At 42.5% G+C, this 26,986-nt stretch overlaps 1 protein-coding gene across 3 annotated transcripts in view; it reads left to right on the forward strand.

Moving 5' to 3' along the window:
* The first annotated feature begins 1,023 nt into the window (after positions 1–1,023).
* Positions 1,024–26,986, forward strand: part of HGSNAT (heparan-alpha-glucosaminide N-acetyltransferase) — a 51,513-nt gene continuing 25,550 nt past the window's right edge. Inside the window, exons 1-2 of one of the 3 annotated variants that reach the window (XM_047091517.1) lie at positions 1,024–1,243; positions 21,426–21,544. In XM_047091517.1, coding sequence (XP_046947473.1) covers positions 1,024–1,243; positions 21,426–21,544 — 339 coding nt within the window. Of the gene's footprint in view, positions 1,244–21,389; positions 21,545–26,986 lie in introns of those variants that run through there. The other 2 variants (XM_047091514.1, XM_047091515.1) reach the window with 2 other exon arrangements.

Consider the following 26,986-nt stretch of genomic DNA (forward strand, 5'->3'; position numbering starts at 1 on the left):
ATATAAATTATTACAAAGGTATTTCTGCAACTCGCATTTACTCCTCAGCCTTATTTTTGTGATTCAACCATGTTGATACTTGTAACTCTAGGTCATTTCTACAGCTGTATATATTATACAATTTGCCCGTTTTCTCCTCTGATTGACATTTATTTATTTAAAAAAAAACTTTGTGCTTTAAATTTATTTTAACGTTTATTCATTCTTGAGAGACAGAGAGCAAGCTCAGGAAGGGGAGAGAAAGAGAGAGACACAGAATCTGAAGCAGGCACCGGGCACTGAGCTGTCAGCACAGAGCCTGATGTGGAGCTGGAACTCACAAACTGTGAGATCATGACCTGAGCTGAGGTCGGATGCTTAACCGACTGAGCCACCCAGGCGTCCCCCCCCCCCCCCCGTTAGACATTTAGAGTGTTTATAGATTTTTGCAATTTCAAACCACTCTGCTACAAGCATTATTGTACCTGTCCCCTTATATGAACGACAGTTTCTCCGGACATATTGCTAGGAGTGCAACTGCGGAGTCATAGTACCTGCGAGCCTCTTTGTATCAGAGACTCTTCAAAGTGGTGGTACCACATAGTGGCTTCGAAAGCGCATCTCTCTGCACGGTGAACGTCTTGGGGTCTGGGACTCCGCCTGTCTTACTCACCATGGCATTTCCAGAACTGTGAGCAGCGGACACTAACAGCCGTTTGTGTGGTGAATGACTGGACCCAGGAACTGAGCAGAATGTTGCTCAGGGGGGTGGCCAGAGACTGGGGAGCAATGGCTCGAAGCCTGCAGGAGGTCTCTCCCCCGCGACAAAGAACACTGCGCGAAGGGTGCGAATGTGGACTCCTTCTCGGTGAGCGCGTCCCCCAGCCCCTGCAGCGACCGGCCCCGCCCCCCGCAGCGACCGGCCCCGCCCCAAGCCGGGACAGGCCCTCGGTCCCTCCCGCGCGGGCCGTCCCGCCCCCAGCTCCGGCTTTGCCCCCGCCCCCGCGGGTGACTCAGGCGGTGACGGCAGCCGGGAAGGAGGCGATGACGGGCGCGCGGCCGTGCGCCGCGGAGGAGCGCAGGTCCCGGGAGCGCTGCAGCTGCGGAGTAGCGGCGGCCGAGGCGGCGGCGGGCGGCATGGACGGGGCGCGGGGCGCTGGCCGGGCGCTGGCAGCGCTGCTTCTGGCCGCGTCGGTGCTGAGCGCCGCGCTGCTGGCCCCCGGAGGCTCCCCGGAGCACGGTGCCGAGGCCGCCCCGCCGCGAGGTGAGTGCGCGCCGCGGCTCCGGCCCGGCCGGCTCGGCGGACCACGCGCCGCTGCGCCCCCTCCCGCCGCCGGTTCCGCGGGGGGCGCGCCGCAGGCGAGCGCTTGGAAAAAGCAAGTCTCCGGAACTAGTTGTTTCCTCTGCGTTGTAGTGAGCGTCCCCGGACCAGGATTCTCTCGGTGTAACCGTGTTTGGCCGTTGTCGCAGGCACCGCGCGGGGCGGCGTCGCGGGCCCAGGGGAGTAGTGCAGTGTGTGTGTGTGTGTGTGTGTTGGGGGGGCCCACCCGGAGTAGTGCAGTGTGTGTGTGTGTGTGTGTGTGTGTGTGTGTGTGTGTGTGTGTTGGGGGGGCCGATCCGGAAGGGAAAGACGCGGGAGCGCTGCAGGCCGCGGGGAGAGCCGCGGAGCTGACCAGCCCTGCGCTCCCTCACGCACGCCCCGAGGCTGCGGGGCGCCGAGGTCTCCGGACGATTTTTGTCTAAATAGTAAAATGTCTGTGATTGGGAGACCTGTTACTCCCCAAATGCAAAGCTAAATAAGAGATGCACTGTCAAAGAAGCTGGTGTATCCGGCATTCAGTCCTCATCTAGCCTATGGTTTGCAGGGACTTCTGCGCAAATGAAGTCCGTTCCTCGAAGAGGACGGAGAACTTGGCGGGTGGCGTCCTGCGCGGTGGGATGGCAGGAGCGCGGGCCGCTGCCCTGCCAGGCCGCTGGAATTGCGGGGCACCAGAGCACGGCAGCCACAGTCCGCAGCCGGATGGCGAAAAGCCTCCCGCCGTGCTGGGATTAAACTCCCGAGTAAATGTCCGACATAGAGTAAAAACTCATAGCGGCGCGGGGAGGGTGTTGACTGCCGGAGCTGGTTGTCCAAACTCGAAGCCAATCTCGAGGGCCCTTAGGGAGATTTTACAGCTACGGGGATGCCAGGGACAGTTGATGTCGCGGTTTGCAGGAGCCCTGCGGTTTTGCTGGGAAGCCGCGGAACCAGGTCTTTGGCCTGGGAGGGGCTGGACGGGGTATTTTGCTGGGGGTGATTTTACTGTGTGGCTGGGAGTAGAAGCATCAGCTCCTCTAGTGTTTTCCTAATTTGCCTGGTCTGGGGGCGGGGTGGGGAGGATGGTGAAAAATAAAGTCCACGGCTTCCCCTAGACTCCCTGAAAGGAGAATCCCAGGGCCCCAGAAGATGATGGTCTCCAGCCCCTCCCCAGGGGATTCAGGGATTGTGGGGAGCAGTCAACTGCAGCAAACACTATTTGGTCAGGGTTTGGGGAAAGGTCTGCCTGTAACCTGCCTGTCTTCCCCGTCATCCCACCCCCTTTTCTGTATCCGAATAGGGGGGTCTTGGTGTCAGTGTGTGTAGTTCAGACTACCTTTCCTCCCCAATCAGAATCTTGTAGGACAAAGACAGAATGCATTTTGGAAAAGCATTTTAGCTGATTACATTTTGTATTACTGCTTCCCCCATCCCTGACCTCAAGTCTCGGTACTCCCCTTCTTTGATAATGGAGGAAAGGGACCCTTAGAGATTACATAATCAGTCCATTCATAAGTTGTCAGGGAAAGATCCTGTGCAAGGCTTTTTCTTTGTGCTTTAGCACCAGTTAATAACCATAATTATTTTAGGAAAAAGGTGGTTTGTAAATAGTAACTCTATGTAGTGAGGGAGAACATATGAATATTCTTTTTTTTTTTAAGTTTATTTATTGATTTTGAGAGGGGAGAGGAGCAGAGAGAATCCCAAACAGGCTCTGCACTCTCAAAGCAGAGTTCCATGCAGGATCCAAAGTCACAAATGGTTAGATTGTGACCTGAGCTAAAGTCGGTCCAACTGACTAAACCACCCAGGGGCTCCACATATTAATATTCTTAGGTGATCCACTCCAGAACCTTCATGAAGCTGTGTTGAGAGGACAGCTAGGCTTTTAGTGCCACCTGGAGTCCAGGTTTGGGTTGGACAGCTTCCTACTAAGAACTCCATCTTCATATGATTTGAGGACTCAAGTTTACTTTGAAAGAAAAAAATAAATAGAGTATGTCTTCAAAAATTTGCCCCGCAGGGGTGGCTTAGTCAGTTAAGCATCCAGCTTGGGCTCCGTTCATGATCTCGTGGTTTGTGGGTTTGACCCCTGCATCCTGCTCTGCACTAACAGTGTGGAGCCTGCTTGGGATTCTCTCTCTCTCTCTCTCTCTCTCTCTGCCCCTCCCCCACTCACACTTCTGCTCTCTCTCAAAATAAATAAATAAACTTAAAAAAAAAAGAATTCCCCCCCCCCACTTGAGCAGAGAGCTAGAACCATAAATTAAATATTTAGAAACAAAAGTCTCCTATACAAACAGCACAGTTACTTGGGTACCTATTGAAGGATGACCTTATTTGGTGTATGTCCTCACCAAGACATTGTGGACAGGAGAGGAGGAGAGAATTGTTCTTTTGTATATAAAGCTTCTTATGTGTTGTCCTGGTATTTCTAAGGTCAGCAGTATCACAAGTTGGCAGCTTTTTCTTGAAACTGAGCATTTAAATTCAATTTAGATGTCATATTGGATGGTTTGGGTGTTGCATCCTTATGATGACAATTAAGAACAGTCAGAGTCTGAAATTCATATGGAAAATTGAAGCATAAAACAAGAACCTTACTCTGACTGTCTACTAAGGACTCATAGGAAACTGAGTGAAAGCATTAGTTATTCCAACTATGAAGGGATGATGATATGTAAAACAATTATAAAGGAAAAGGTCAGTGGATAGTGACTATAAATTTGAAAATGAAAACTATCAAAATTGAACCAGGGAAGCTAAAGAGAAGTATTTGAAAACATGGTATGATGTGTTTGTATGACAGGTATGACAGAGGATTTAATATCTGTGCTATGTAAAGAAATGATACAAATCCCAAGAAGAGTGCCAAGATGGAAGGGGTGTTAAATAATAAAAACCCACCTGAGTAAATATAAAGAGCAAATTGTCTTTATTTAATAATTCATGACTGGGAGGGGGGATGGGCTAAATGGGTAAGGGACATTAAGGAATCTACTCCTGAAATCATTATTGCACTATGTGATAACTAATTTGAATGTGAATTTAAATAAATGAATAAATACATAATTCATGGTATCCTGTCTAACAAATAGAAAGGAGCTCCCTCAAGCTGCAGGAAAGGAAAGGATTTTAAAGGGAGAGAGAGAGAGGAAAAAAGGAAATCATTAGCAAAGAATGCATGTTAGGCCAGGATGCTCTCCCAGGGGTAATGCAAAGGGACCCTCAGTGGATTGATTACCCTTGGGTGCTGACCAGGAAATTCCAAGTTGCCTGCCTAAAGGTCACTTTTCTGGGAGAGGGTGAAGCTGCAGGTAGTTCAGGTATTAAGTCTTGGTGGGGTGTAGCATAAGTGACTCCATTTTGGGCTTGCTATCTCTTTTCTAACAATTTTCACTGTTTGATCAGACTCTCAACTAAGAGATGTGATCAAAGCATAAGGTGCTAATGCCATGCTCAGCTCTGCGGTTCTCGCAGCTTTTTATGAAGTTTTGTTGCTACTTTCGGTGGTATCCATAGGTCATGACTGATTTTTTGTTTTTGTTTTAATTTCTGTGATATTCATAGGCCACATCTTCAAGGTTTACAATCTTTAAGTTGGTCATTCTCTTCACTCCTTTTCTGATGTTCTTATATTAAGGAGATCATTTTCTTGCTGCTTAGTGGCTGCAAACATGTATTGAGAGCTTTTAAGAGTATATAATGTGCCAGGGAAATTACTAAGATTATTATAAGCAGGGTAATTCTCAATGTCTGGAGTGCATTTCAGACCCAAACCAGTTGAAATCAAATAAGTCAGAGAAAGACCCTGTTGAAGGAGTCACCTTTGTAAGCCAAGTCGCTTGCTCAGTGATCTTATGTAATTGAGTTTCAACTTCCCCAAAAGTATTAATTCAGGTGCAGTAGGTGGTTTTGGCCACAGTACAGACAACTCTTTTCTTGGCTAAAATATAACTAAGGGCTATCCTATTATCAAGTACAACTTTGGCCAAAGAGGCTAAAGACCTTTATTGGGCAGCTATTGTCTTGGCAATAAATTCTGCACAAACCTTAACCATTAAGGAGAGGCTTCTGATCATATTCTCATTTACACTTACTCCTACCCAGGGAAGTATGACCCTGCCAAAGGAAGTGAGTGTGAGTCATGAATGCCTCCTGGTAATTCCTTTCTAACTTGACAATGTAAATCCAGGGGTGTGGACCATTGAGGTGTGGTAGTTCATTTGTGGTAAGTTCAGTAAGCTAAACTAAGAGTCGTTGACCAGCTTTGTAGGCATTCATAATGATAACCACAACAGACGAAGACAAACTCTGTTGGGGCACATATCACTTCCCACTATGGTGGCGCTGTTAATGGGTTCATTCACAGGGATTGTTTGTATGTGCCTGTTCAAGTCAAAGAGTCAACTAGTTTCCTCCTTAGACTAAAATATAAAGTTATTCTCAATTCTTAGAGTTACCCACCTTAGCAATGGCCTGGGAGATACAGATAATGGCCTTCTTTCCAGGCCAGTGCCAGAGTAAAAGACAGTAAAGGGAAGACGGGAGGGTTTCATGTTTAGTTAAAGTATGAAGTCTTGATCTGACATCTTGGGAGGAAGCAGTCTGCTTTGATGTCAGCTCCTTCTCTTTCTGTTCAATTTGATTTGGAGGTCTCCAGTGCTTGAGAAGGACCATGTGTCAGGTGGAGCCTACTTCCTCAGTGAGATGTGTATCTAAGGTCTAAGCCCCTGCAGTCTGGCTGCCATCTGGGTGGTGAGGAGGACCTGGTGTAGTCCCTTCCAAGGAGGCTCAAGGGCAGTCTTTTTTCTTGGTGATTCCAAATCAGAAGGGTGAGGGAAAATTGCAAACATTAGTTTGGAGGGTTGAACCAAATTATTGAGGAAACTAGAAGAATTCAGGATCTAGTCCACTTTATAACAGAACCTCAAAGACAATTAACAGAATTAAACTCTAATATAGACAAAGGTGTAAACATAATTTCTTCTCTCTACAATTACCTTATTTATTTATTTATTTATTTATTTTTATTTTATTTTATTTTTTATTTTAACTTGCTTTATTTTTTATATATTTTTAAATTTACATCCAAATTAGTTAGCATATAGTGCAACAATCATTTCAGGAGTAGATTCCTTAGTGCTCCTGTCCCATTTAGCCCATCCCCCCTTCCACAACCCCTCCAGTGACCCTCAGTTTGTTCTCCATATTTATGCGTCTCTTATGTTTTGTCCCCCTCCCTGTTTTTATCTTATTTTTGTTTCCCTTCCCTTATGTTCATCTGTTTTGTCTCTTAAAGTCCTCATATGAGTGAAGTCATATGATCTTTGTCTTTCTCTAATTTCACTTAGCATAATGCCCTCCAGTACCATCCACGTAGTTGCAAATGGCAAGATTTCATTCTTTTTGATTGCTGAGTAATACTCCATTGTATATATATATATACCACATCTTTATCCATTCATCCATAGATGGACATTTGGGCTCTTTCCATACTTTGGCTATTGTTGACACTGCTGCTATAAACATGGGGGTGCATGTGTCCCTTCAAAACAGCACACCTGTATCCCTTGGATAAATGCCTAGTAGTGCAATTGCTGGGTCGTAGGGCACTTCTATTTTTAGTTTTTTGAGGAACCTCCATACTGTTTTCCAGAGTGGCTGCACCAGCTTGCATTCCCACCAACAATGCAAAAGAGATCCTCTTTCTCTGTATCCTTGCCAACATCTGTTGTTGCCTGAGTTGTTAATGTTAGGCATTCTGACAGGTGTAAGGTGGTATCTCATTGTGGTTTTTTATTTGTATTTCCCTGACGATGAGTGATGTTGAGCATTTTTTCATGTGTCAGTTGGCCATCTGGATGTCTTCTTTGGAGAAGTGTCTATTCATGTCTTTTGCCCATTTCTTCACTGGATTCTTTGTTTTTGGGGTATTGAGTTTGATAAGTTCTTTATAGATACTGGATACTAAGCCTTTATTTGATATGTCACTTGCAAATATCTTCTCCCATTCTGTCAGTTGCCTTTTAGTTTTGCTGATTGTTTCTTTCACTGTGCAGAAGCTTTTTATTTTGATGAGGTCCCAATAGTTCCTGTTTGCTTTTGTTTCCCTTGCCTCCAGAGAGACACGTGTTGAGTAAGAAGTTGCTGCGGCCTAGGTCAAAGAGGTTTTTGCCTGCTTTCTCCTCGAGAATTTTGATGGCTTCCTGTCTTAAATTGAAGTCTTTCATCCATTTTGAGTTTATTTTTGTGTATGGTGTAACAAAGTGGTCCAGATTCATTTTTCTGCATGTCGCTGTCCAGTTTTCCCAGCACCACTTGCTGAAGAGACTGTCTTGATTCCATTGGATATTCTTTCCTGCTTTGTCAAAGATTAGTTGGCCATACGTTTGTGGGTCCATTTCTGGGTGCTCTATTCTGTTCCACTGATCTGAGTGTCTGTTCTTGTGCCAACCCTCATTTTTTATAATAAAACTAATTTGTTTGCATTAAACTTTGCCTGATTATTTTCTTTCTTTTTTTAGTTTTTTAAAATATTTTTTTTTATTTTTGAGAGAGCGAGACAGAGCATGAGCAGGGGAGGGGCAGAGAGAGACGGAGACACAGAATCTGAAGCAGGCTCCAGGTTCTGAGTTGTTAGCACAGGGCCTGATGACAGGGCTTGAACTCACGAACTGTAAGATCATGACCTGAGCCGAAGTCAGATGCTTAACGGACTTGAGCCACCCAGGCACACCACCTGATTATTTTCTTAAGTGCAGCAAGATAATTGACCATATAGGGGCACTTAGGTGGCTCAGTCAGGTACGCGTCTGACTCTTGGTTTTGGCTCAGGTCATGATTTTGAGGCTTACGAGTTTGAGCCCACTGTCTGGCTCTGTGCTGACAGTGTAGAGCCTGCTTGGGATTCTCTCTCTCTGCCTTTTCAGCCCCTCTCCTGCTCTCTCTCTCAAATATAAATAAATAAACTTTAAAAAAAAGTTAGATATAGCATTTTTTCTTTTTTTAAAAAAATATTTATTTAGGTAAGCTCTATGCCGAGTGTGGGGCTTGAACTCATAACCCTGAGATCTAGAGTTGCATGCTCTACCAACTGAGGCAGCCAGGTGCCCTCCCCTCTTAAAAAAATTTTTTTTTGGACCATATAAGCTCTTTTTAAATATATTTTTTAATGTTTATTTTTGAGGTGGGGGGAGGGGCAGTGAGAGGGGGACAGAGGATCCGAGGTGGGCTCTGGGCCTATAGCAGACAGCCTGATGTGGGACTTGAACTCATGAACCACGAGATCATTACCTGAATGGAAGTCCAACACTTAACTGACTTAGCCACCCAGGTGCCCTCATGTAAGCTCTTTTTATTACTACTTTGCTGGAACCTTGTAAGCAAGGTTAGGGCAACTTTTCCAAGAGGCTTTATTGGCTCTGCAAAGTCAACCTTAGTTCTTTAGCTACTTGGTCATATCTAAGTCTATGCATATCTCTTTCAAATATGACATGCTGGTCAAAGCTTTAATTACATGGCCAGTATTTCCAATGGTATCTGGTTATAAGGATTAGACTCTTGTTGAATCTATGTAAATAACTAACTATATTGCCATGAAAAGAATACTCAAGAACTTTCCAATTCTGGAGGCATCAGGTAGGGAGAAAAAGTCAGTGTTTCATCTTTGTTCACAAAGGTATATCTTATCAAATTATTGATACTTTAAGAGAAAAAAGAAAAAGGTTTCCTAAAATCTGGAAAAGCAAAATGTTAGAAAACCAGCAGCTTTAAACAAGATGTCATAAAAATTAAAATATCCTCCTTGGTGCATTCAGTCCTATGTTATTCTTTTTTGCTTGAATACTGTTTTTCCACTAATTCTGGAAATTCTTACCCAGTTCAGTTGCATGATCTGAAAGTTATTAGAAACCTGTATTTTACAGCACTTGTCAGATTCTTTTCCATGAATTTCTCTGAAAATGAAACACATTTGCAGGAAGCTTTTGTAGAAGCATTTCAATAAAACAGTAACTCTGTAAATGACAAAAGATTTTAAAATGTCTATTGTTAGAGAGCTGATGAAAGTTCATTACAATGGAATTGACAAGGAAATTCGGTTATTTTTGTGAATACATTTTAAGATAGTAACTAGAATTACAAATGTTAACATTATATCAATACCTCTTAGATCTTCAGGAATTTCATACAGTTTTTGGAACACTTATATTAATAACATATGCACACAAATATAATCTAAGAAGACTTAACATCACCTGTTTGACAATACCTCCCATGTAATTTAACATACCAGATAAGCCTATTTAGTTCACATCTTCCCTTTTATAAAGAGAAAACAAATCCTTTGAGATGTTCCAGGGACCATCTGGAAAACCCAAAGTGGGTTCAAGGTCAAAAAGACTTCATTTAGAATTTGATTTTGTGGAAGTTTGTTAAAAATATCAAAAGGTTTAGGGGTGCCTGGGTGGCTCAGTCAGTTAAGCATCCAACTTCAGCTCAGGTCATGATCTAGTGATTCATGAGTTCCAGCCCTGCATTGGGCTCTGTGCTCATACCTCAGAGCCTGGGGCCTGTTTCTGATTCTGTGTACCTACCCCCCCCCCCCCCGCCCTTCCCCCACTTGCACTCTGTCTCTCAAAAATAAATAAACATTAAAAAAATTTTTTTGTTTAAATATCAAAAGGCTCGGGGACACCTGTGTGGCTCAGTTGGTTAAGCGTCTGACTTTTGATTTCAGCTCAGGTCATGATCTCACCGTTTGTGAATTCAAGCCTTGCATCGGGCTCTGCACTGACAGTGTGGATCCTGCTTGGGATTCTCCTTCTCGCTCTCTCTCTTTCTCTCTCTCTCTCTCTCTCTGCTCCTTCCCAACTCATGCACTTTGTCTCTCTCTCTGTCTCTCTCACTCAAAATAAATAAATAAACTTAAAAAAATATCAGAAGTTTTAGATATGTCATCAACTGATGGAGGAGTTTCTTAGAGCCAGATCAATAGCTAAGAGGGATGTGCAGTGATGGGGTTGGGGTTGTGTGGTGTTTTCATGGTGCACCTCATTGTGCAGAATTTTTCTTGTGGTTGGTGGGTGATGTAGTGTCAACCTAACTGGTTCTGTGACCAGCTCATCCTAACACAGGTGTCTTTGGGCTAAGTGGTAAGTGTTCTAACAGCTCTTAAATGCTTGACTTGTGCTCACCAATTTTTGTGACTCTTTTGGCCTGCAAGATTCCCATTAGCAATTAATCTTTATGTCATGTACATATTAACAGAAAGCAGTAGTATCTGAGGAACTGAAAGTGGACATCAGCATAACCAAAGATCTGGGGACTGGGGAAAGTGTCCAACCACCAGACCTCAAAGAATGGGGACCGCGGACTGATTGTAAACAAATGGAGAACTGCAGCTGTGGCTGAGTCTGAAAACAGAACCAAAACCTGGGGAGTGGAAGTTTCTGCGAAATGGCTAATACAAGGCCCTGTGTTTTACTAGCAGTCCCCGAGGATCCTCGAGCTGGGGAAAGGGTTGAACGAGCAAACCCCAACAAATGGGGATTACAGGCTGGGGGCTCCCCGTGGTGGGGAACTGTGGGTAGTGGTGCGCAGTTACTGCTGTTAACTGTGCACCACTGCCCACAGTTCCCACATAGATCGTGGGCTAGGATTAAGGGCTGGGGTTTTCCACTCAAAAACTCTGGAATTGTGGACTGAAGAGCCAATTAGATTGAGAGCTTGATGCAGAGAGCAGAGCACAGAACCAAAAGAGAAGTTACCCATGGCTCTTGGACATGGTGAGGAAGAACGTGAGTTCAGAGTGTATGTGGGGTACCATGCTCGTGTTTCTCAGTTTCCTCGAAGCCGTCGAAGTCTCCTTCAGTTCCCACTGCCACGAAATCTGTTAAATAACAGAAATTCAACTGAGTAAATTTCTTTTTTTTTTTTTTTAATTTTTTTTTCAACGTTTATTTATTTTTGGGACAGAGAGAGACAGAGCATGAACGGGGGAGGGGCAGAGAGAGAGGGAGACACAGAATCGGAAGCAAGCTCCAGGCTCTGAGCCATCAGCCCAGAGCCCGACGCGGGGCTTGAACTCACGGACCGCGAGATTGTGACCTGAGCTGAAGTCGGACGCTTAACCGACTGCGCCACCCAGGCGCCCCAGCTGAGTAAATTTCAATATCATCTAGCAAATAATGTAGAAAGGAACTTCACTGACCTGCAGAAAAGGAAAGTTTGTAAAGGTGGAGAGGGAGAGGAAAAAGGAAATTATTCATAAAAATGAATTATTTTAGGCCAGGTCACCTTCCTAAGGGCAACAGAAGGGGTCTATCAGCAGATTACCTCGTGGTGCTGACTGGGAAGTTCCAGATTGCCTGGTTGAAACTCCCATTTCTGGCAGAAGCTGAAGCTGCAGTTACGTTAGGTTAGATATGTCTTGGTGGGGTTTAGCATGAGTGACTCCATCTTGGGCCTGCTGTCTCCTTTCTAATGTGGGTTAAGTGGTTAAATAAATGAACATTCCAACAATTCACATGAAAGGAAAGTACATAAACATTTGGAAAACATTTCAGAGTTGTTAATCGTTATTTCAAAACTATTTTTAAAATAATAAGAAAATTAGATTTTCTATACATCAGGCTAAAAAGTGAGGGAAAAAATTAAAAGGCTAAAAATCCCTGGCCCAGCTTTGAGGGAACAGATATGTTTACTCTCAGGAGACTGGTAACAGAGGTCAGGTGCTGGTCAGACTGAAGCTTAAGTCCTGGTGGCTGGTGGGTGTCTTTGGGCAAGTTGCTTGACCTCTGCAGGCCTCAGATTCCTCATCCAGAAAATGGAGACCTCAAAAGCTGTTCACAGGGCTGTTGGGGCCTGGCATACATTGAGTGTGTAGTTATTTGTATCACCTGGGAGCCCACGGTCACCACAGTTGTCATTATAAATCACAACTAGAGGATCCTGGGAAGATGGTGGCGTAGGAGGACGCTGGGCTCACCGCGCGTCCTGCTGATCACTTAGATTCCACATACACCTGCCTAAATAACCTAGAAAACCACCAGAAGACTAGCAGAACGGAGTCTCCCGAGCCAAGCGCAGATGAGAGGCCCACGGAAGAGGGTAGGAAGGGCGGCGAGGTGGTGCGCGCTCCACGGACTGGCGGGAGGGAGCTGGGGCAGAGGGGAGGCCCGCCGGCCAACCAGAGCCCCCGGGTCTGGCTTGCAAAAGCGGAGGGGCTGGACAGAGTGTGTTCCGACAGCAAGCCGGACTTGACATCTGGAAGGTTATAAGCTAATAGCGCTGCTCGGAGGGCTGGAGGACAACAGGAGGGAGAGTTGTTGAGACCCGGACGACAGAGCTCATCTTGGCGGGGAACAAAGGTGCTTGCCAGCGCCATCTCCCTCGCCCATCCCCCAGCCAAAATCCCAAAGGGAACCAGTTCCTGCCAGGGAACTTGCCTGCACCGAGAAACACCCAAAGCTGTGCTTCTGCAGATCCATCCTTCCGGCGGGTCTGACTCTCTCCCGGGGCCACAGAGCCCCTCCCGAAGCGGATCTCCGAAGCAAAAGTGAGCTGAGCCTGCCCCTCCTGCCCCTGTGCACCTTGCCAATCCACCCCAGCTAATATGCCAGATCCCCAGCACCACAAGCTTGGCAGTGTGCAAGTAGCCCAGACGGGCCACGCCACCTCACAGTGAATCCCGCCCCTAGGAGAGGGGAAGAGAAGGCACATACCAGTCTGACTGTGGCCCCAGCGGTGGGCTGGGGGCAGACATCAGGTCTGACTGTGGCCCCGCCCACCAACGCAAGTTATTCAAGACAGCATAGGGGAAGTGCGCCGCAGTCCCGCACCACTCCAGGGACTATCCAAAATGATGAGAGGGAAGAATTCCCTTCAGAAAAACGTCCAGGAAATAACAACAGCTAACGAACTGATCAAAAATGATTTAAACAATATAACAGAAAGTGAATTTAGAATAATAGTCATAAAATTAATCGCTGGGCTTGAAAACAGTATAAAGGACAGCAGAGAATCTCTTGTTACAGACATCAAGGGACTAAGGAACAGCCAGGAGGAGCTAAAAAATGCTATCAACGAGTTGCAAAATAAAATGGAGACAACTACGGCTCGGATTGAAGAGGCAGAGGAGAGAATAGGTGAACTAGAAGATAAAATTATGGAAAAAGAAGAAGCTGAGAAAAAGAGACATAAAAAAATCCAGGAGTATGAGGGGAAAATTAGAGAACTAAGTGATGCACTAAAGAGAAATAATCTACGCATAATTGGTATTCCAGAGGAGGAAGAGAGAGGGAAAGGTGCTGAAGGTGTACTTGAAGAAATAATAGCTGAGAACTTCCCTGATCTGGGGAAGGAAAAAGGCATTGAAATCCAAGAGGCACAGAGAACTCCCTTCAGACGTAACTTGAATCGATCTTCTGCAGACATATCATAGTGAAACTGGCAAAATACAAGGATAAAGAGAAAATTCTGAAAGCAGCTAGAGATAAACGTGCTCTAACATATAAAGGGAGACCTATGAGACTCGTGACCGATCTCTCTACTGAAACTTGGCAGGCCAGAAAGGAATAGCAGGAGATCTTCAATGTGATAAACAGAAAAAATATGCAGCCAAGAATCCTTTATCCAGCAAGTCTGTCATTTAGAATAGAAGGAGAGATAAAGGTCTTCCCAAACAAACAAAAACTGAAGGAATTCGTCACCACTAAACCAGCCCTACAAGAGATCCTAAGGGGGAATCCTGTGAGACAAAGTACCAGAGACATCGCTATAAGCATGAAACCTACGGACATTACAATGACTCTAAACCCATATCTTTCTATAATAACACTGAATGTAAATGGACTAAATGCATCAACCAAAAGACAGGGTATCAGAATGGATAAAAAAAACAAGACCCATCTATTTGCTGTCTACAAGAGACTCATTTTAGACCTGAGGACACCTTCAGATTGAGAGTGAGGGGATGGAGAACTATTTATCATGCCACTGGAAGTCAAAAGAAGGCTGGAGTAGCCATACTTAAATCAGACAAACTAGACTTTAATTTTTTTTTTAACGTTTATTTATTTTTGAGACAGAGAGAGACACAGCATGAACGGGGGAGGGGCAAAGGGAGAGGGAGACACAGAATCGGAAGCAGGCACCAGGCTCTGAGCCATCAGCCCAGAGCCCGACGCGGGGCTCGAACTCGCAGACTGCGAGATCGTGACCTGAGCTGAAGTCGGACACTTAACTGACTGAGCCACCCAGGCGCCCCAGACAAACTAGACTTTAAATTAAAGGCTGTAACAAGAGATGAAGAAGGGCATTATATAATAATCACAGGGTCTATCCATCAGGAAGAGCTAACAATTATAAATGTCTATGTGCCGAATACAGGAACCCCCAAATATAGAAAACAGTTACTCACAAACATAAGCAACCTTATTGATAAGAATGTGGTAATTGCAGGGGACTTTAACACTCCACTTACAGAAATGGATAGATCATCTAGACACACGGTCAATAAAGAAACAAGGGCCCTGAATGATACATTGGATCAGATGGACTTGATAGATATATTTAGAACTCTGCATCCCAAAGCAACAGAATATACTTTCTTCTCGAGTGCACATGGAACATTCTCCAAGATAGATCACATACTGGGTCACAAAACAGCCCTTCATAAGTATACAAGAATTGAAATCATAGCATGCATACTTTTAGACCACAATGCTATGAAGCTTGAAATCAACCACAGGAAAAAGTCTGGAAAACCTCCAAAAGCATGGAGGTTAAAGAACACCCTACTAAAGACTGAATGGGTCAACCAGGCAATTAGAGAAGAAATTAAAAAATATATGGAAACAAATGAAAATGAAAGTAGAACAATCCAAATGCTTGGGGATGCAGCGAAGGCAGTCCTGAGAGGAAAATACATTGCAATCCAGGCCTATCTCAAGAAACAAGAAAAATCCCAAATACAAAATCTAACAGCACACCTAAAGGAAATAGAAGCAGAACAGCAAAGACAGCTTAAATCCAGCAGAAGAGGAGAAATAATAAATATCAGAGCAGAAATAAACAATATAGAATCTAAAAAAACTGTAGAGCAGATCAACGAAACCAAGAGTTGGTTTTTTGAAAAAATAAACAACATTGATAAACCTCTAGCCAGGCTTCTCAAAAAGAAAAGGGTGGGGCGCCTGGGTGGCGCAGTCGGTTGAGTGTCCGACTTCAGCCAGGTCACGATCTCGCGGTCTGGGAGTTCGAGCGTCAGGCTCTGGGCTGATGGCTCAGAGCCTGGAGCCTGTTTCCAATTCTGTGTCTCCCTCTCTCTCTGCCCCACCCCCGTTCATGCTCTGTCTCTGTCCCAAAAATAAATAAACGTTGAAAAAAAAATTAAAAAAAAAAAAAAGAAAAGGGAGATGACCCAAACAGATAAAATCATGAATGAAAATGGAATTATTACAACCAATCCCTCAGAGATACAAGCAATTATCAGGGAATACTATGAAAAATTATATGCCAACAAACTGGACAACCTGGAAGAAATGGACAAATTCCTAAACACCCACACCCTTCCAAAACTCATTCAGGAGGAAATAGAAAGCTTGAACAGACCCATAACCAGCGAAGAAATGGAATCAGTTATCAAAAATCTCCCAACAAATAAAGAGTCCAGGACCAGATGGCTTCCCAGGGGAGTTCTACCAGACGTTTAAAGCAGAGATAATACCTATCCTTCTCAAGCTATTCCAAAAAATAGAAAGGGAAGGAAAACTTCCAGACTCATTTTATGAAGCCAGTATTACTTTGATTCCTAAACCAGACAGAGACCCAGTCAAAAAAGAGAACTACAGGCCAATATCCCTGATGAATATGGATGCAAAAATTCTCAATAAGATACTAGCAAATAGAATTCAACAGCATATAAAAAGAATTATTCACCATGATCAAGTGGGATTCATTCCTGGGATGCAGGGCTGGTTCAACATTTGCAAATCAATCAACGTGATACATCACATTAATAAAAGAAAAGATAACCATATGATCCTGTCAATCGATGCAGAAAAGGCATTTGACAAAATTCAGCAACGTTTCTTAATAAAAACCCTTGAGAAAGTCGGGATAGAAGGAACATACTTAAACATCATAAAAGCCGTTTATGAAAAGCCCACAGCTAACATCATCCTCAATGGGGAAAAACTGAGAGCTTTTTCCCTGAGGATCAGGAACACGACAGGGATGCCCACTCTCGCCGCTGTTGTTTAACATAGTGTTGGAAGTGCTAGCATCAGCAATCAGACAACAAAAGGAAATCAAAGGCATGAAAATTGGCAAAGATGAAGTTAAGCTTTCACTTTTTGCAGATGACATGATACTCTACATGGAAAATCCGATAGCCTCCACCAGAAGTCTGCTAGAACTGATACATGAATTTAGCAAAGTTGCAGGATATAAAATCAATGTACAGAAATCAGTTGCATTCTTATACACTAATAATGAAGCAACAGAAAGACAAATAAAGAAACTGATCCCATTCACAATTGCACGAAGAAGCATAAAATACCTAGGAATAAATCTAACCAAAAATGTAAAAGATCTGTATGCTGAAAACTATAGAAAGCTTATGAAGGAAATTGAAGAAGATATAAAGAAATGGAAAAGGATTCCATGCTCATGGATTGGAAGAATAAATATTGTCAAAATGTCAATACTACCCAAAGCTATCTACACATTCAGTGCAATCGCAATCAAAATTGCACCAGCATTCTTCTCGAAACTAGAACAAGCAATCCTAAAATTCATATGGAACCACAAAAGGCCCCGAATAGCCAAAGGAATTTTGAAGAAGAAGACCAAAGCAGGAGGCATCACAATCCCAGACTTTAGCCTCTACTACAAAGTTGTTATCATCAAGACAGCATGGCATTGGCACAAAAACAGACACAGACCAATGGAATAGAATAGAAACCCCAGAACTAGTCCCACAAACGTATGGCCAACTCATCTTTGACAAAGCAGGAAAGAATATCCAATGGAAAAAAGACAGTCTCTTTAACAAATGGTGCTGGGAGAACTGGACAGCAACATGCAGAAGAATGAAACTAGACCACTTTCTCACACCATTCACAAAAATAAACTCAAAATGGATAAAGGACCTGAATGTGAGACAGGAAACCATCCAAACCCTAGAGGAGAAAGCAGGAAAAGACCTCTCTGACCTCAGCTGCAGCGATTTCTTACTTGACACATCCCCAAAGGCAAGGGAATTAAAAGCAAAAATGAACTACTGGGACCTTATGAAGATAAAAAGCTTCTGCACAGCAAAGGAAACAGCCAACAAAAGTAAAAGGCAACCAATGGAATGGGAAAAGATATTTGCAAATGACATATCGGACAAAGGGCTAGTATCCAAAATCTATAAAGAACTCACCAAACTCCACACCTGAAAAACAAATAACCCAGTGAAGAAATGGGCAGAAAACATGAATAGACACTTCTCTAAAGAAGACATCTGGATGGCCAACAGGTACATGAAAAGATGCTCAGCGTCGCTCCTCATCAGGGAGATACAAATCAAAACCACACTCAGATATCACCTCACGCCAGTCAGAGTGGCCAAAATGAACAAATCAGGAGACTATAGATGCTGGAGAGGATGTGGAGAAACGGGAACCCTCTTGCACTGTTGGTGGGAATGCAAATTGGTGCAGGCACTCTGGAAAACAGTGTGGAGGTTCCTCAAAAAATTAAAAATAGACCTACCCTATGACCCAGCAATAGCACTGCTAGGACTTTACCCAAGGGGTACAGGAGTACTGATGCATAGGGGCACTTGTACCCCAATGTTCATAGCAGCACTCTCAACAATAGCCAAATTATGGAAAGAGCCTAAATGTCCATCAACTGATGAATGGATAAAGAAATTGTGGTTTATATACACAGTGGAGTACTACGTGGCAATGAGAAAGAATGAAATATGGCCCTTTGTAGCAACATGGATGGAACTGGAGAGTGTGATGCTAAGTGAAATAAGCCATACAGAGAAAGACAGATACCATATGGTTTCACTCTTATGTGGATCCTGAGAAACTTAACAGAAACCCATGGGGGAGGGGAAGGAAAAAAAAAAAAGAGGTTAGAGTGGAAGAGAGCCAAAGCATAAGAGACTCTTAAAAACTGAGAACAAACTGAGGGTTGATGGGGGGTGGGAGTGAGGGGAGGGTGGGTCATGGGTATTGAGGAAGGTACCTTTTGGGATGAGCACTGGGTGTTGTATGGAAACCAATTTGACAATAAACTTCATATATTGAAAAAAAAAATCACAACTAAAATGGAGAGGATTTTGGCAATGCAGAGCAAAAGCTATTTAAAAAGCTGTAAAATTTTGCTCCTGGAAGTTAGGGAATCATGTCGAAAGGAGAACAGGTTAATTTTCAGATGTATGTAGTATCATTTCTTACAACAGGAAAAAAGAGGAAATGGGAAGAAATCGGAAATGAAGTTAAATGAAAAAAGAAGAAACAACCAAAAAATATTCATATGTTCGTAACCCTAATGAAGCTCTGTGTTGCTTAGATGTGGCCTGGACATTGTAATTATCACGTGTTGAATACCTGCTTTGTTTCAGATTCTGTGGCAACACATTACATATATTATTAACTTTAGCCTTCCCAGCAGTACTGTGAAGGACATGCTGTTACAAGTGTGGTTTTTATCAAGAAATGTATGTATTTGGTTTTCATCTTGCACAGGGGCTTCTAAAACACTTGTAATTTCCTCAGTGGAGAGAGCTGCCAAAGTGTTCCTTGTTATGTTAATTAGGCGATCTTTGGCCTCTACTGAAGGGTGGGACTGGTGACCTGGAGAGCCCACCCTGTGATTTGAATGTTGGAACTCTCAGTCCCACAGCCAACATCTGGGGAAGGGAGAGGGGCTGGAGGTTGAATCAGTCATAAACGACCAATGGTTTAATCAATTGCCTTGGTAATGAAGTCTCCATAGAAACTCAAAGGATGGGGTTCAGAGAACTTCTGGGTTGGTGAACACCTGGAGATTTGGGGAGAGTGGCAGCCTGGGAGAGGACATGGGAGCTCCATACCCTTTCCCTGTGTCTTGCCTTGTGCATCTCTGCCATCTGGCTGTTCCTCAGTTATACCCTCTTATAATACACCAGTAATCTAGTAGTAAAATGTTTCTCTGAGTTCTGTGAGCTGCTCTAGTAAATTAATCAAATGTGAGAAGGGGGCCTTGGGAACCTCCAATCCATAGCTGGTCGGTCTGAAGCACAGGTGGTACCTTGTGCTGGTGACTGACATCTGAAAGGCAGAGTCAGTCTTGTGGGACTGAGCCCCTATCTGTGGCATCTGACACTGTCTCCAGGTACATAGTGTCAGAATTGAGTTGAATTGTAGGACACCCAGCTGGTGTCTGAGAATTGCTTGGTAGTGTGGGAACCTTCACCCAACAATGGAAATTGAGTGTAGAACCTTTGGACTCTTAATTTATTGATGAGGAAGCTGAGAAAGGGTGTGATTCAAATTCCATTTGGTCTAACTTGGAGTCCAGACACTTAACCCACCATGTTACACCCTTGGTCCCAAACACTGCTTCCACTAGAAGACACTCTTCAGAAGGAAAGGACAGAAAAAGTGAGTATAACTTTCTTTAGTGTAGAGGGGGGACAACTTTCAATAGATTATTAAGAGTGATATATTGTGGGTTGTATTTACCAAGAGCTAACTAAATAAGGGTACATTAGGGTAAACCTTAAAATGAGGGATTTAGGGGCATCTGGGTGGCTCAGTTAGTTAAGTGTCTGACTCTGTTGATTTCAACTCAGGTCATGATCTCATGGTTCTTGAGCCCATGTTGGGCTCTGTGCTGACAGAGTGGAGCCTGCTTGGGATTCTCTCTCCCCCTCTCTTTGCCCCTCCCCTGCTTGTGTGTGCGCACACTCTCTCTAAATAAATATCTTTTAAAAATAATAAAATGAGGGATTTAGGCTGGCTACAGTGAAAAATTTCCTGAATTAACCATTCACATGAGTTCCTGGGGAGCCCTAAAGTAAGCTTTCATATTACAAAATAAAAGAGGCTAGATTATTATCTTTCTCATTGTGTTATTAAATAGTTTCTCTCTCTCTCTCTCTCTCTCTCTCTCTGGCCTAGAAGCTAGAGGGCAAATTAATTTCTCTTTTGTACCATATAATAGTATAAATGAGGAGGTTGGTCTAAATGAAACATTTTGCTTTCACTTTAACCAATAATAGTTCTCTTTGTTTGCCTATCATATTGGCAGGTGTAAATGTAGAATGTGCATCGTCTTTAGATTGTCCTAAGAGCATCTAGTAAAGTAGTAAGCTCTAAGCTTAGGTACTCTGGAGTGGTGGGACTTCTCCCTTCAGACTGAGGCTCATCTGTCTTCTGCTGGAAGCCAGAAGGAGATTCAGAAGTCCAAACCAAAGTGATAGAAGGCAGAGCATCTCAAACTTTAAAGGGCATGCAAATCCCCACAGAGCCTTGCTCACCCCGTGTCCTGACTTCTCCCAAGCTGCACTCGTAGGGGGGTGGGATTAACATGATTGAAAAAAGTTTGGACTTTGGAATCACACAAATTGATTGGGTTCACACAGTGATTTTGCAGAACCCTGGCCATGCACAATTATCTAATGCTTGTGAGCCTCCATTTTTTCATGTGCTAAATGGAGAAAATACCCAGATTGTGAGGTTGACATATTGTCAAATGGAAGATATGTGAAACTAGTAAATTCAGGGCCTGCCACACCTTAGCACGTGATGAATGTAAGGTCCTACGTAGTCCAGGTACACACAGGACGTGAATGATGTTAGCCAAATTCTGTTTTATAGTAGAGGCACATGTACAAAAGGGCAACGCTGTGTGTGTGTGTGTGTGTGTGTGTGTGTGTGTGTGTGTGTGAGCGTGCGCACGTGCGCACGTGTTCAGGCACGCATGTGTGTGCAAGCACAGTTATGTGTTCACAGAGTAAGGAATGAGACACCCTAGAACCTTAGAGGGCAGGCATTCGAGAAGCACTCCTGTGAAGTTTCCACAGGTGCACTTCGTCTCTTATGTAGTCTTTCAGATGCTTTGTTTTTCTGCTTTTTAAAACTTCTTTTCTAATTCTTAGCAGACTTAGATAAAAAAAGGCATGTAGAGCTGAAGATGGACCAAGCGTTGCTGCTCATCCATAACGAACTACATGGAACAAACCTGACTGTCTACTGGAATTCTGAACGCTGTTATCATGTAGGTATTATGTTCATGCTCACAGTTTTGTTTGCTTTGGGCTGTTTGATATGATCCTCAGTGCTCTCACAGTTGTTTTCTTGTTAACTTCAGTTCTATAGGTAAGGAAACGTACAGGCTGTATACCAGAAGATGTATAATCAGGGAGAATGCCTAGCAGTGAACAATGCCAGTCTCTTAACTTTCCCCCCGCCCATCTTTTGAAAACTCAGTTCTCAGTGATGAGAAAAAGGGATAGACCATATTTTATTTTACTCCTCTAACACATAACCCTCTTGTTGGACCAGAGAAGAAAGGAGTGGGACACCTGGGTATTCTCCAGGGGCAAAGGTCGTGAGGACAATGGGGAAGCTCAGGTTGAGGCATGGCAGTTATTCCAGGGATCTGCCCTCCTGATGATAAAGGATTTATTTTTATTAAGTTCTTTATTTTAATTCCAGTACAGTTAACATACAGTATTATATTAGTTTCAAGTGTACAATATAGTGATTCAACAGTTCTGTACATTGCTTAGTGCTTATCAAGATCTGTGTATTCTTTTTAAAAAAATTTTTTTAATGTTTATTTATTTTTGAGAGAGAGGGAAGAGAGAAGTTTTGAGAGACTAGCAGGGAAGGGGCAGACAGAGAAGGAGACAGAGAATCTGAAGCAGGCTCCGCGCTGTCAGTTGAAAGCCTGACATGGGGCTCGAACCCGTGAACTGAGAGATCGTGACCTGAGCTGAAGTTGGACACTCAACTGACTGACCCACCCAGGCACCCCAAGATCAGTGTACTCTTATCCCTTCACCTATTTCACCCATCTCCCACCCACCTCCCCTCTGATAACCATCAGTTTGTTCTCTGTGGTTAAGAGTCTGTTTCTTGGTTTGTCAATCTCTCCTGTTTTTTTTTTTTCAATTGTTGATAAAGGGTTTATTTTATCTCAAGTTATAATTACTAGACCTTGCTGCTTTTTAAGTACAAGACTGTTCTTCCAGGTAAAAGAAAATCATCTTCATTTCCAAATTGAGCACTTCAGTGTACCACCTTCAGAGGAGGAATTTTAATGTACAGATTTTCCTCCCATGGATTGCATCCCCCTGTAAATTGAAAATACTTTAAGACAAAAATGCATTGAATACACGTAACTTACTGGACATCATAGTGTAGTCCAGCCTTCCTCACACATGCTCAGAGCACTTACACTAGCCCACAGCTTCTCATTCACTGACCCCCAGGGTTGCATGGCTGACTGGGCTTTGTTTTGCAGCTGCTGACTTCCATCATTACAGAGGGTCCTACTGCATAGTGCTAGCCCAGGAAAAGATGAAAATTCAAAATTCCAAGTACAGTTTCTACTGAATGCATATTGCTTTCATACTATGATAAAGTTGAATAACCATAAATCGAACTACAGTAAGTCAGAGACTGTTTAGGGACCTGTTTACCATAAATAGCTTTTAAAAAACAAACAAACAAACAAATCCCCAGTGTGCATACCAGCTGAAGAGGTGATGGATGGTCCCCCCTCTGTTTGATTAAACTCACTGAGACCTCTACAAAGTTATATGAAGCAAAGAAAATGTATAGTGTTAAAAAATATATATAGCAAAGACAAAGGAAAGCTTTATCTGTCTATGTGAAGGACCTAAAAGAAACTTGAAAAAAATATCAATAATAGCTGAATTTCAAAGCCACAAGAATCATAGATAATTCAGAGAATGGGCAAAATGTCTTCTAAACAGACAATAAAGGCCTAAAATTTACAAAAAAACAATGTGAGGGGGAAAAAAAGAGTGCATTGCCAGGGTATTAGCCATAGGACAACTAAAGCATCTTTAGAATAAAAACAGTAGAATAACTGATACAAAACAGTGATGCTGGTGACAGTAAAGAATCAAAAAACAGAATTAGCTACCTGAGACCAGCTCGGGGAAAAAAACTGCTAATTTATTTACAAGAGCGTGGAGATAATTTTGTTTTAGGAAAATGTGTAAAGGGGTGGTAGAGTTTTCATTGAAACATAGTTGTAGAAAATGTCCCATAATTCCAGAGAAGACTTTATAGTCTGGAAATTGGAAAGACACTTTATGAGCCTGTAATGGTTAACCAGAAAATAGAATTGAGACATAACCTGTTTTAAATGTGGAACATTAATGATAATTTTTAAATCTTTAAGCAAATATAGAAATACATATTCAAAGGAATACAAATTTTAATAATTTGTTCCATAAGCCAGATAATAAATACCTGGGAATGGTGGGCTTACCAGTTGAAGATATGTCCTCAAGATAAGTTATCTGGCTAAATGAGAATTTCCTTTCCTTAAAGTAGAAACACTTAAGAGACATACACATTAAAAAACACATAAACATTAAAAAAAATGTGTCGACTAGATTTCATAGCTTCAAGACAGCTAAAGATCCCATGTGTCAGCAAGTGATTTGTGTGTGTGTGTGCTTTAAAAGAGAACAAAAATGGGAAGAAGGTTAGTATTGTAATGTTAAATATGAGTAATTATTATAGTTGACTTTAAGTAAGGTGTAAATGACAAAAAAAGAAAACAAAAATTGTTTTTTAGCATCATAAACAGTATTCCTCAGCAGATCTGGAGGTGGTGAGAAGGGAGAAGCAGTGAGTGGGAGACAGAAATCCTGGGCTTTCATTGCAGTGAAGGAATCCAAAGTGGTGATCTGTTACTTTTGACTGTTAATTATTTTCAGACGTAAATTAGTATAAGCAAGGCCATTTAGTTTTCTTTTTTTCCCTTAGGTAGATATGTTCTAAGTATGATAAATATAATAATGTTACTGTATCTTTAAAATATTATTAAAAAAGAAGAATATACAGGGGCGTCTGGGTGGCTCAGTTGGTTCAGCAACCGACTTCAGCTCAGGTCATAATCTCATGGCTTGTGAGTTCAAGCCCTGAATTGGGCTCTGTGGTGACAGCTCAGAGCCTAGAGCCTGCTTTGGATTCTGTGTCTCCCTCTCTCTCTCTCTGCCCCTCCCCTGCTCACACTCTGTGTCTCTCTCTTTCAAAAAATAAATAAACATTAAAAAAAAAAAAAGGAACAACATCAGAATCATAGGGGTCCCAGAAGATGAAGAGAGAGAAAAAGGGGTAGAAGGGTTATGTGAGCAAATCACAGCAGAAAACGTTCCTGACTTGGGGAAAGATACAGGCATCAAAACCCAGGAAGCACAGAGGACTCCCATTAGATTTAACAAAAATCAACCATCGACAAGGCATATCATAGTCAAATTCACAAAATACTCAGGCAAGTAGAGAATCATGAAAGCAGCAAGGGAAAAAAAAAGTCCTTAACCTACAAGGAAACACAGAAGCAGACCTATTTGCAGCAGACCAGGTTTGCAGCAGACCTATCTACAGAAACTTGGCAGGCCAGAAAGGAGTGGCAGGATATATTCAATGTACTGAATTAGAAAAATATGCAAACAAGAATTCTTTATCCAGCAAGGCTGTCATTAAAAATAGAAGGAGAGATTAAAAGTTTCCCAGACAAACACAAATTAAAGGAGTTTGTCACCACTAAACCAGCCCTGCAAGAAATTTTAAGGGGGACTCTCTGAGGGGAGAAAAGACAAAAAAAAAAAAAAAAGACCCAAATCAACAAAGACTAGAAAGGACCAGAGAACACCACCAGAAACTCCCAACTCTACAAGAAACATAATGGCAATAAATTCATATCTTTCAGTAGTCACTTTAAATGTCAGTGGACTAAATGCTCCAATCAAAAGACATAGGGTAATAGAATGGATAAGAAAACAAGATCCATCTATATGCTGTTTACAAGAGACCCACTTTAGACCTAAAGACACTTTCAGATTGAAAGTAAAGGGATGGAGAACCATCTATCATGTTAATGGTCAACAAAAGAAAGCGGGAGTAGCCATACTTACATCAGACAATCTAGACTTTAAAATAAAGACTGTAACAAGAGATGAAGAAGGACATTATATCATAATTAAGGGGTCTATTCATCAGGAAGACTTAACAATTGTAAACATTTATCTGCCAAATGTGGAATCACCCAAATATATAAATCAATTAATCACAGACATAAAGAAACTCATTGATAATAATACCATAATAGTAGGGGACTTCAACACCCTACTCACAGCAATGGACAGATCATCTAAACAGAAAATCAACAAGGAAACAATGGCTTTGAATGACACGCTGGACCAGATGGACTTAACAGATATATTCAGAACATTTCATCCTAAAGCAGCAGAATACACATTCTTCTCCAGTGCACATGGAATGTTTTCCAGAATAGGTCATTACTGGGATGTAAATCATCGCTCAACAAGTACAAAAAGATCGAGATCATACTGTGCATATTTTCAGACCACAACGTTATGAAACTTGAAATCAACCACAAGAAAAAATTTGGAAAGGTAACACATACTTGGAGACTAAAGAAAGTCTTACTAAAGAATGGATGGGCTAACCAAGATGTTAAAGAGGAAATTAAAAAGTACTTGGAAGCCAATGGAAATGATAACACCACAGCCTAAAACCTCTGGGATGCAGCAAAGGCGGTCATAAGAGGAAAGTATATAGCAATCCATGCCTTCCTAAAGAAGGAAGATAGGTCACAGATACATCAACCTAACCTTACACCTTAAAGAGCTGGAAAAAGAACAGCAAATAAAACCCCAAACCAGCAGCAAACAGGAAATAATAAAGATTAGAGCAGAAATCAATGCTATTGAAACCAAAAAAAAAAAAAAAAAAAAAGCAACAACAACAACAACAAAAACAGTAGAACGATCAATAAAACCAGAAGCTGGTTCTTTGCAAGAATTAACAAAATTGATAAACCACTAGCCAGTTTTACCAAAAAGAAAAAGGAAAGGACCCAAATACATAAAATCAAGAATGAAAGAGGAGAGATCACAACCAACACAGCAGAAATACAAACAATAATGAGAGAATATTATGAGCAATTACACACCAATAAAATGGGCAATCTGGAAGAAATGGACAAATTCCTAGAAACATATAAACTACCAAAACTGAGACAGGAAGAAATAGAAAATTTGAACAGACCCATAGCCAGTAAAGAAATTGAATTAGTAATCAAAAATCTCTCAACAAACAAGAGTCCAGGGCCAGATGGCTTTCCAGGGGAATTCTACCAAACATTTAAGGAAGAGTTAACACCTATTCTCTTGGAGCTTTTCCAAAAAAATAGAAGTGGAAGGAAAACTTCCAAACTCTTTCTATGAAGCCAGCATTACCTTGATTCCAAAACCAAAGACCCCACTAAAAAGGAGAACTGTAGACCAGTTTCCCTGATGAACATGGATGCAAAAATCCTCAACAAGATATTAGCCAACCATACCCAACAATACATTAAAAAAATTATTCCCCATGACCAAGTGGGATTTATATCTGGAACGCAGGGCTGGTTCAATATCTGCAAAACAAT

This window comes from Lynx rufus, unplaced genomic scaffold (assembly GCF_022079265.1).
Source record: "Lynx rufus isolate CCGP_SWC_20201006 ecotype Redwood Valley unplaced genomic scaffold, mLynRuf1.p SCAF_3, whole genome shotgun sequence".
NCBI classification, from domain to species: domain Eukaryota; kingdom Metazoa; phylum Chordata; class Mammalia; order Carnivora; family Felidae; genus Lynx; species Lynx rufus.